Source organism: Narcine bancroftii, chromosome 11, assembly GCF_036971445.1.
Source record: "Narcine bancroftii isolate sNarBan1 chromosome 11, sNarBan1.hap1, whole genome shotgun sequence".
Lineage (NCBI taxonomy): Eukaryota > Metazoa > Chordata > Chondrichthyes > Torpediniformes > Narcinidae > Narcine > Narcine bancroftii.
In genome coordinates this window covers 72,482,389-72,493,525 of record NC_091479.1, presented here as the reverse complement: position 1 = coordinate 72,493,525, position 11,137 = coordinate 72,482,389, and the positions used below count along the sequence as shown (strand labels likewise).

General features: G+C 37.7%; 1 protein-coding gene across 6 annotated transcripts in view; it reads right to left on the bottom strand.

Moving 5' to 3' along the window:
- Nucleotides 1–3,769: 3,769 nt before the first annotated feature.
- Nucleotides 3,770–11,137, bottom strand: part of iqub (IQ motif and ubiquitin domain containing) — a 70,308-nt gene continuing 62,940 nt past the window's right edge. For all 6 annotated transcript variants that reach the window (XM_069903382.1, XM_069903380.1, XM_069903379.1 and 3 more), the window contains 4 exons: nucleotides 10,054–10,230; nucleotides 8,109–8,357; nucleotides 4,419–4,604; nucleotides 3,770–4,084 (listed from right to left, as the gene is read on the bottom strand). In XM_069903382.1, the coding sequence (XP_069759483.1) occupies nucleotides 3,920–4,084; nucleotides 4,419–4,604; nucleotides 8,109–8,357; nucleotides 10,054–10,230 (777 nt within the window). In that variant the 3' untranslated portion in view covers nucleotides 3,770–3,919. The remainder of the gene's footprint in view (nucleotides 4,085–4,418; nucleotides 4,605–8,108; nucleotides 8,358–10,053; nucleotides 10,231–11,137) is intronic.

Sequence of the window (11,137 nt, the reverse complement as noted above, 5' to 3'; positions counted from 1 at the left end):
ATTACCAATAGAGATTGTGACTAGTGAATGAGAGGCTCAGAAGCTTTAAGTCAGTGGTTTTCAAAGTGACCCCATCAACTCACATTCCACCTCAAGCAATCCCTATGTCATAAGTGTTCTGATTAGTAAGGGATTGCTTAAGGTGGCACATGAATGGAAAGAAAAGGTTTAAAAACTACTTTTTAATCGTATCTAACTGACTCGTCATGTGCACGGTTTCATAACTGCAAAGGAAATGGGCCAATGACAATTTTTCTCAAGCAAAATATTTCAGTAACAATTGGGTCTAGAGCAGTGATTCTCAACCTTCCCCTCCCACTCACATACCACCATAAGCAATTCCTTACCAATAACAGAGCACTTATGGCACAGGGATTCCTTAAGGTGGAATGTGAGTTTTGGGGGACAGTTTGAAAACCACTGCTTTAAAGGGATAAAGATAAGCTGAGTGAGTGGACAACAAGATATTAGGTGGAGCAGAATGTGGAAAAACATGAAATTATCCTCTCAGTAAAAAAAAAACATAAATCAAGGTTTTTTTAAAAAAAAACTAGTAATTGGGAAATATTGATGTTCAAAGTCATCCTTATACATAAGACATTGAAAGCTAATATTCAGGACCAACAGGCAAGGATTGGCATATGGTATCTTTCCCTTTATGGCTAGAGTATGAATGCAAGAGAATATTGTCATATTCATAAGTATAATGTATAGATGCACTGTAATTCTTATTCGCTGCACAGTTTATAAATTACACCAACAATTGAGTAAGTTATCACAACTTGTGAACAAAAGAGATAACAAATAGAAATGGATAGATAAATAAATATTCACAGCTGCAGTTCATGCAAAAAGTGATATTGTAGACAGATTAGATTAGATTAGTTTATGGTTAGGGCAGTTTGGGTGTTCAAGAGCCTGATAGATGTTGGAAAAGGAATGTTCTTGAACTGAAAGGTGATGGACTTCTGTATCATCTGTCTGAAGGCAGCAGCAGGAAGAGATTGTGGCCAGGGTGATGAAGATTCTTACAATGCTAGCTGCCTTTTATGAGACAGCACCTCACAAAGATGTCTTCAATGGTCAGGAGGTCGGTGTTTGTGATGGACTTGGGTGGGTTTATCACTTTCTGCAGCCTGGGTATTCAAGTTTCCAGATAGATCAGACAGTAAACTTTCCACAGTAGATGTTTGATAGAATATTCAAAGGCATGCCAAATCTCCTCAGATATCTTCAAAAGTGGAAACGATAGTGTGACTACTTCATGGTTGCTTTATATGCGATCTCCAGAAGAGGTCCTCATGTGGACTCACAGGAACTTAAAGGTATTAATCCTCTGCACTCCCTTCCCACAATGAAGCAGGCAGCGTAGAAGGATGAGAGGAGATTTGATTGAGGTATTTAAAAATATTAGGGGTATAGATAGAGTTGATGTGGAGAGGCTTTTTCCTTTTTTTAAAAAAAAAATAGGGGAGATACAAACAAGAGGACATGAGTTGAGAGTTAGGGGACAAATGTTTAGAGGAAACATGAGGGGGGACTTCTTTATTCAGAGAATGGAGGGTGTGTGGAATAAGCTTCCAGACAAAGTAGCAGAGGCAGGCTCGAGATTAGCATTTAAGGTGAAGTTGGATGGGAAAGGAATGGAGGGTTACGGGTTGAGTGTAGGTCAGCAGTTCGGCATGGACTAGAAGGGCCAAGTTGGCCTGTTTCTATGTTATTATTGTTATTGTTATACATAGTCCTTTGCCCTCCTGCTACTTGATGATGAGCTCTTAACTATAAGAGTAAAGATATCTTAATGCAGTTAATATAGACCACATCTGGAAAATTGTGGACAATTTTAGTCTCTTTTTCTAAGAAGGGCATTAGTTCATTAGTCTTGGCTTCTCTCATAGGAGGAATAAACAAGTAAGCTACCTCCAATTACTAAAGTTTAGAACGATGAGAAGTGACCTTGGTGATGCATGCAAAATTATTCGAATGCTCAACATTGAAGACGTGAGGAGGTTGTTTCCCTTGGTTGATAAATTTAGACATCGGGATCACAATTTCATAGTAGAGGTTAGATCATTTAGGCAGACCTAAGGGATTGAATAGTTTCCATTTGTCCCTATTTCTTATCTCTCATAGAAGTGCAGCATACACAGTCTTTCCACTCTTGTGGTTCTCTATAGACAAGCTACCAGACAATTTGCTTGGCTATCAGATTGAGTGCATTAACGAACATGGAAAACATAACCCCAAACACTCCTTTTTGTGGCAAAGATGGTTAGATTATTCTGAAGTCCAAGTTGTTGATAAAACAGATAAGTTGCAGATGGATCTGGTTTCTTTGTCTTCCATACCCAACGACAAGGGTGCAGGAGATGGCATGAAGTAGGGTTGGTGGTGGAGTGACTTTATTCGGCTCCTAAAAGTACATTAAAGAGACCTGTACCACACAACAATTACCCCATTTAGTCATGTAGCTGTAGAAAAAAATAATATTTGGCAATTGACTAACCTGATGAATTTATTACATTTAATTTCTTAATTTGAGTATAACCACAGTGATTAAAATGTAACTGTTAAATATTAATAAGTTAAAGGATAAGTTATCAAAGGAGGATGACAAAAAGTGAACCTTTTAGCACAAATATAATGCAGGCAGTGCCCAGGTTACGAAAGAAATCACTCCTTGGTCTGTCTTTAAGTCGAATTTGAGGTAAGTCAGAATTTGCTGTATGTGCAGCTTCTAGACTTTTCTTGCAATGAAGTACAGATTAAAAGTCATATTATGTTGATTTTGATTGTCAACGGCATGATCCTACTCCGTCCTCGAGCTGTTGAACTGCTGAGGCCGCACGTAGTCTGTTTACAAGTTTGAGTTGCCCGTAAGTCAGACATTTGTAACCTGGGAACTGCCTGTATGTGCATAGAATATGGAGAACATGAAAGTATAGAGGCTAAATGCAAAACACTAGTTTACATCTTTAGTTTGTGACCAATGCATTTCCTTCATTTGACTCTCAATAAATGCCTTTCATTTTAAAGCTAAAAAGCTTTAGAAAATTATAACAAATTACTGCAAAAACATTTCTGGCTTTTACTCAAAATAATTTGACTGAGAGAATGGTTCAGAACATAAAAAATGACTCAATACATCTTTATAAGTTGTTCAAAGGATAGAATTTTTTATTTAAATGTTCTTATAATGTTATTGTGACAATATGATCGATATGTTAATTTTCATCTTAGTTGAAATTGGAATATTGAAGTTTTAAATATTTTTTTGTATTTGTCGCTGTCTATGTTTGTTCTACAACGAGACTCATTGGAAATTTAAGCCTCCACTCATTGCTTTCATGCACTACTGATGTCCAGCATTAGTGTGAGACATTCCAGAGAGGTAGGATTCTAATATTAAGTGCACTAAAGAATTAAGATCATATTCTCTTTGGTTTCATCTTGTTTTTCAATAAACTTATTTATTTAAAAACTAAGCTGAAGTTTTGTGCTTTTCACCTGTCTAAAATGGCCTTGATCACATGACAGGCTATTGAACCTATTTGTAGAGCATATAAAGTTTTCCCTATTAAAAGGCTATGCCTGATATTTTAGGCAATAAATCAAGCTTTTGTTCAGATGTCCATTGAAATGGTAAACAACAGGGAAAAATAAAAATTCCAATAAGATTACACTAAAAAATATAAAGAGTATTTCAAATCTGAATTCAGTTAAACTTCAGTTTACTCTCATTATGTAGTAAATAATAATAAAGAATTGGTTAAAAACTAAAGAGATTTTAATTAGTTTTTGTATGACATACAAAGGAATAACATTTGAATATTTTATTCAATAAAGCTATTCTGTCTAAATGCATTGAAGTACCATTGCCTGAAATTATGCACTTTGGTCATTGATGAACAAATGACTTTCATTTAGCACGCAATAAATGTGTAATTATGCGGTCGTCTGTAGAAGTTGAATCCTTCATCAAGCAAGTTCGCACATAATTTAGTATTTCAGGAATCCGAGAAAAATAACTCTTTCCTAAAGTGTGCCGGTGCTTGATCTTGCGAATGAATGTGGCCCCATAGTCCTGCATGATGAATAACAATATAGACCAGAATAAATCACTGCAAGGATTTAAATTGAAGTTTTCTTCAGGAATATCAGTAATATTCCTTTGTGCCATAAATGCTAAAAGCCTTGAGCCATCAAATTCATGCACACATGAAGTATATAGAATGCAATACAAATGGGATACAGATTTATAAGTCAATGACCTCTAACCTTAAGAAGGTAATAAATGACCGTAGCTGAGGTGAGGGAGCAACAGTGAATAATTGTTATAAGGAACAATAACAAACAAATGCTGAAACATAGAAAGAATAAGCAAGTTTGAAAAATTAAGAGATCAAGAATTTATATACCTTTTCAATATTACTAAGTTTAAGATGAGCTGCAGCTTCTTCTTCTGTGAGAAGGATACAATTCCATGGTGACCACTCAGACTTTTTATCCCATCTTATCATTATCAGATCCTTCAGATTTGTACTGGAACTCAATGCCGACTGTGTGCCCCAAATACTGTCAATGAGGTATTTCATATCTTGTTCCTGCCAATATAATGCTAGTTTGTAAACTCACATTGATATTAGCTGATCAAAACATAAATCATACCTTTCACTCAAAATGTTTCAGAACTAATCTTAATAGCAAGGTATCGTTCAAAAAGAAAAGAAATAACTAGCCATAATATAAAGTGCAATGTACTTAAAAGGCCCTCGAATGAGCCTTCAGTGCACCAGCTGCTATAATTTAAAGGTAATTCACTGAGAAATAATGAGGAAGAATATAAATATAAAGTCCTATGGGAGATGTGACAAAAGAGCAGACAATAATGGATACAATTAGTAGTTTGATCAACATTTGCCCAAGTTGCTGAGTCCATTAGGTTTTAGATTTTCAGTATCATTGCACTTAGTTTATTAGGATCAAAACCATTATCTGGCCCATTAAAAGAGCATGATTTCAGAACTCTTTCAAAGAGCAATCCCTTTGAATAGTATTGTTACCAAAAAGCCGATTTCTAAACATGATGAAGTACTGAGTGCACCTACAGCATATTTGTTCATTTTGGATATATGGGTAGTCCCTGGGTTGAAAACGTTCAACCAACAAGCCAACCATTTCTGGTTTGAGTGGAGCTCGCTTTCCATTGGCTGGCTTTAAGTTATCTGCTGAATTAAGTTTCTGCACGGCAGATTTTAAACTATTATAGCTGTTAAGTCAAGTCAACTTTATTTATCGTTCATACTATGCTCACACAGTAGGATGAGAGCGTTTGTCCAGGGACCACGGAGCATATTTACATAGATGTAAGTGAGGAAAGCAGTTAACACAAAAATATTAAGTATACACTGAAAGACAATGGTACACTATCAACATCTGTACTGGGAGTTCAGGAATCTGATAGCTTTGGGGGAAAAAGCTGTTTCCCACTCTGGAAGCAAGGGACTGAGTGCTTTGGTACCTCCTGCCAGATGGCAGAAGGGAGAACAGTTTACATGCAGGATGGGTGGAGTCTTTCACAATGTTTATGGCTTTCCACCTGCATCGAGTGTAGTAGATGTCCTCCATGCTAGGAAGAGGTTCCCCAATGGTCTTTTCTGCTGACTTCACTATCCTCTGCAGGGTGTTGCATTCTGAGGTGGTGCAACTTCCAAACCAGGCGGTGATACAGTTGCACAGGATGCTCTCAATACATCCTCTGTAGAATGTAGTGAGGATGGAGGGTGCCAGCCAAGCTTTGGTAAAGCAAGTTATTCTCTGAAGGATATCCAGTAGATGAAATACATACAACCGAAATCATAATATTGTGTGATAGATTACCATATTGTGTGATTGATTATCAGGTGGCCGGTGATGCGCGTCCACTGTCAGACTACACCGCACGCGGTCTGAGCAAAGCAGCGGGCAGGCAATGGGATGAGCAGCCCGGTGAAGGGAAGGGAGGAGGGTAGAAGAAGAAGCATCAGCAGTGAGCACCATCGTGATGACGTCAGGCTACTCGGCACGTGGCCTGGGCAAAGCAGCAGGCAGGCAAGGTGCCACCAAGGAGGGAGAGAGGGGCAAGGAGCTGGGCGCAGATCGGAAGAAGCAAAGATGTGGGAGGGTCGTGGGGTATCTGTACTGTAGTCATCTCTCCATCATCTCTTCCAAGTGTTAACTTTTAATCATAATTTTAGGACCATATGTAGTTACTTTTATTATTGCATTCAGTACTGTATTATTACCTGTATTATTATTACGTACTGTATTATTATGTTTAAGAAGTGTTTTATTTGCACATAAAGGTAAAATATATACGATATTCTAAGATACAGGTGCCTAACAATCTGGGATTGTCGGGACCGGACACCTGCCGTTGCTCAGAATCATTTTGATTTCAGTCCCTTTAAGCCCACCCTCCCTTCATCTGCCAACTCTCCTTCCTGCACCCCCCCTCTCCAACCTGCCCAAGTCATGCTGCAGTCTCTCTCTCCCCACCCCACCCTCCACTGCTGTACCAGTGCCAGGGCAACGGCCCCCTTCTTGGCCCCCTGTGCAGTTCCCATGTGATGGAACAGCAGTTTCAGCTCTGAAGGGGTAACAGGTAAAAACAATGGTCATAGATCCCACATTGTGCCACTGCCAGGCCAACTGAAAGCACTGCAATGCTGGGTGGGCATCAGTATACGGTGATCTGGAGGTGCTTATAAAGTAGCGGAATGACACGGGATATTCCAATGAGAGTTGAGGGAGAGTCATACTCGATGGATAGGGTACTTATAAAGTAATGATACCACTAATTAGTGACGTGGAACATGAAGGGATACACGGGAGTTGAGCGAATGTTGTGTCGGGTCATGTTTGGTGCCAAACTCTATCTTTGATGAGCAGATGTCATCTACTGAAAAAAATGTTGGTTTTTGGAGTTGCTGGTTTATGGAATTCCAGATAAAAGGTTACCCACCTGTAAACATTTGACTAATTGACGCTAAGGACTGTATGAACCTATTCTGACTTGCATACAAATTCAAATTAAAGACAAACCTCGGTAACAGAACTCATTTTTAACCTGGAGACCGCTTGTATTTTTGATGGAATGCTGCACATATTCATGAACACAACTGAGTATCAGAAATGACATCAAATAGTGTACAAATGCTAGTTATAACATTACTCTTAGAAAATTATATTGTTTGGACAAGCTCCATAAATAACAAGCATCTCATGCAGTTAAGTAAGACTGAACTGAAGATTCAATGCATGTGTTCACATTATTAAACGGAGGCCAGTCTTTAGCAGGGGCGTCTGTAATATTTGTCTTCTTGCAGGTGGAATTTTATTTTAGGTATTCTTTCTTAATAAATTACTCTTCCTCTGCCAATGTCCTTTGGATCCTTCTGATCCTGTCCTCAACATTTCACTCATATTATTCTCTAACCAAAACATCCCCCCACTTTTCAATGCACTGTAACATCTCCCCAGTTGGCACTTTAGCACTCTCCACAAACTCTCTCTCTCTCGGCCCTCGCATCACCACTCCTCTCTTCATGAGTAGCATCACCTGAATTATTAGACTTCATCAAGAAAAGACTGGATGTATGTTTTTTCATTTAACTCTCAACCCTCCATGGGCCTTATGAGACATTGAACATGGTTGTCCAGGAGCTCCACACAATACATCTTGGGCCTCTTCTCTACAATTACTTCCAGCCTCTCCAAATACTACCGTCTATTTGTCAACATGGGCTTGATCAATTCTTGTATGATTTTCCAAACTCACCCTATGCCCAAATCTACTTGTGTTGGGTGCAGAAGGCCCAACTTTCCAGCCCAAAGCATCCTGGACTCCTGTGATGTGGTTTAAATGACAGCAGATTCAGACTACTAAAACCTTTCCCTTAAATATGCTTAAAGCTTTGACAACAACCATTACATTTACCAATAAGGTTGGAACCAATTACATGAACAGCCTGAGCTTATATTCACATACTTTTTCACAAATATTCAGTGGAAAATATGTACATTTTGGCATTTTCTCAAAGCATTCAGCAGTGGAAGTTGTATTCTACCTGCAGCAAGAAAACAAGTTGAGATCCATCTCCAAAATCTGCTTCAGTTTTTCTCAGCTGCTTCATGATCAGCTTGTACTGGCTTGACTCTTCACGACAACAAGCTTCATTATTCTGCTTGCTGCATTGCCGGCACGTGTGGAGCCTCCGTGAAGTCAGTGACAGTGGGAACTCTGTGGACGGTAAATAACTCCCACAGCTTGAACAAAAATATATATTTTTGCGCAAATGCATTGGATCCTGTGGAACCTATAAAGAATTATACAAGGTTCACATTTTATAAAGTTTCAGAATTTGAAGAATATTTTCCTCTAGTCTTGAAGACTCCAGTCAAAGCAAATAAGATTATTCTCCATTATTATTTTTTTTAATCTAACAGGATCAAAAGGAATTGATCAAATTTACTTTGCCCCAAAGAAAACCTACATTTAGAAGTCTTCAGGACTGAATGAATTTAGGATTTTCATGATAACTTTATGTATTTACCTACAATGTGGAAATTGAATTATTCAACAGCCAAACTGCTGATGTGCTGGTTCACAGTTAATATAATCCATTGAAAAAAGTGTTACATCTCATAACAATGATTGAATCTATTAACCAAATATCTTATCAACATCATAACTATACCTGCTTCAATAGCTTCCTCCGGCAGCTTGTTCCAGATTTGTACTTCCTTCTACATGAAAATCTTGACCAATGGGTCTTTCTTAAATATCTTTCTTCTTTCCTAGATATGCCATCTAGCTCTCGAATGATTTATGCTGGGAAAAAGACTGTGAGCATTCAAGTCATTCATACTGTTGGTTTCACCAACAACTTGTAAGGCTGTATCCATAAATGTTCCAACTTTTGTACCTGCCTAATCCGTCACCACATTCAGATCATTATACTCTTGTCTCTATTATTCACGGTGGTCATCCTGCACTGGTTTGACTTACCAAAGTGCAACACCTCACACTAGTCAGAGGTAAATTCCATTTGCCATTCCCACTTTCCCTATTGATTTAGATCCTGCTGTAAACAGATATCCTTCTAAACTACTAGTTTACTAGTCTACTAGTCTACTAAACTACCAATTATGGCATTATCTGCACATTTACTCATCCATTAACTACATTGCCACAAAACTTATTGATATAGATAACAAAAAACAGTGAACACAGCACCAACTCATGACACACACCACTGCAGCACACCACTGGTTACAGACACCCAATAAGAAAAGCACCTTTGACTCCTTCCACCAGCCTGTTTTGAATTCATTAGGCCTGCTCACTCTGGTTCTCATGTGATTTAACCTTCCAGATTAGTTTGTCATGCAGGATTTTCCCAAAGTCTTTGCTGATGTCCTTACAGATATTATTCATCGCCCAGCCCTCATCAATCCTCATGTTCACTTCTTCAAAATAATTTTAAGATACAAAATCGTCAATCTCTCAATGATTTCATCCACCAGCACTTTTCTGTAATCTGTCCATATCCATTGAAGTTTCTTGCTCCATCTAACTCTCATCTTATCTTTAATGCTACAGTCTGTTGTTATGTATGTTGAAAAGCAGAGGGCTGAGTGCAAACTCTCAGGGAAGACTTCCAATCAGAAATGTTCCTTTTATCCCTTTATGCCTGCCAAACAATTTATTTTGGCAAATAGTCTCTGAAATATTTGGTTATCAATCGAGACAATGACTACCATATTCATAGCAGTTCAAACAGACTGATGAACTAGACAGCACCTATCCAACCATGTGATCAGCATTTTTGCATAGATATTAATGTCTAACATTACAAGATTCTTGAGTCATGCAGTCTAATAAATTAAATAAACTTAAGAATCAATGCCAGATATTAGAAAGTAAAGGATTTCTGATAAAATGGCAAAGTGCATAAAATTACTCATCTAGATGACCTCTGCACATTAAAAGCAACCTTGTGTATTTTGTACCTTAAGGAATCTGGCAACCTCTGGGTTAAACATTGGTGTTTTGATATACTGAAGAAAGAGTGTTGATATTCTCTGCCTGAGTCCATCCAGGTAAGTTTCCTTGACTTGTCTCATGAGCAGATCTGCTTCTCGGTCAATCAAATTCACAATTTCCTGTGTTAACTTACAGTCGTGTTCCTGTTAGAAAAGTAATTACAATTCTAAATAATTTTTTAAATGACCAGAAATACAGGAGCTTTTACAGGCATGGAAAATAAATACTTTGTGGTTTTATTTAATCTATGCCATGGGAATCTTTGTTCAAGAAGATGAGAATAAAGCAGAAATACACTTAGAATCAATGAATTGAAACATAATGCATTTTAAACAGCTGTTGAAATGCTGATGAAGTTAGACCACTTTTTTCATGTAAGAAACAGATTCCAATTCTTTGAATTTGCTTGCCTCAAAGAATCAATCTCCATGTTTCCTCCATTACAAAATTGGTGTACATGGCAACATTTTAAAAAGATGTTTTAATGCATCATTTTGGAAGACAAATGATATGACGGCCTTTTTATGGTCATTGAAATTTAGGACACAAGTGGTGGTGTCCTCCTCCATTTACAGATGGCCATGATAAGCTCACATTTGGAAAATGTGCAGGTCGGCTCTTCATCCCCAAGGAACAATAATAACATTTATTTTATATAATAAACTTTTAAATACTTGTGATAGATAAAAGTTTTACCCAAGAGATGCCGAGGATTGCAAAGTTATAACTGGAGTTCTAACTGGGCCAAGACTCTTTATGTTCAAAGAAAAAGATGTGATCTCATTGGAGACCTTGTGGATTTGACAGGGTGGATGTAGAGATGACATTTCTCCTAGATATAATGTCTAAAATCAGGGGTCAGAGTTTCAGAACAAGAAGTCAGCCATTCTGAACAGAGATGAGAAGCAATTTCTTCATCTCAAGACATGAAAGTTTTTAGAAATATATAAACAATATAATTTTGGAGTCTCAACCTTTGAATAGATCCAAAACACAATTTTGATTGATTTCAGATACTAAAGGAATGAAGGGATATGGAGTTACTAAAAG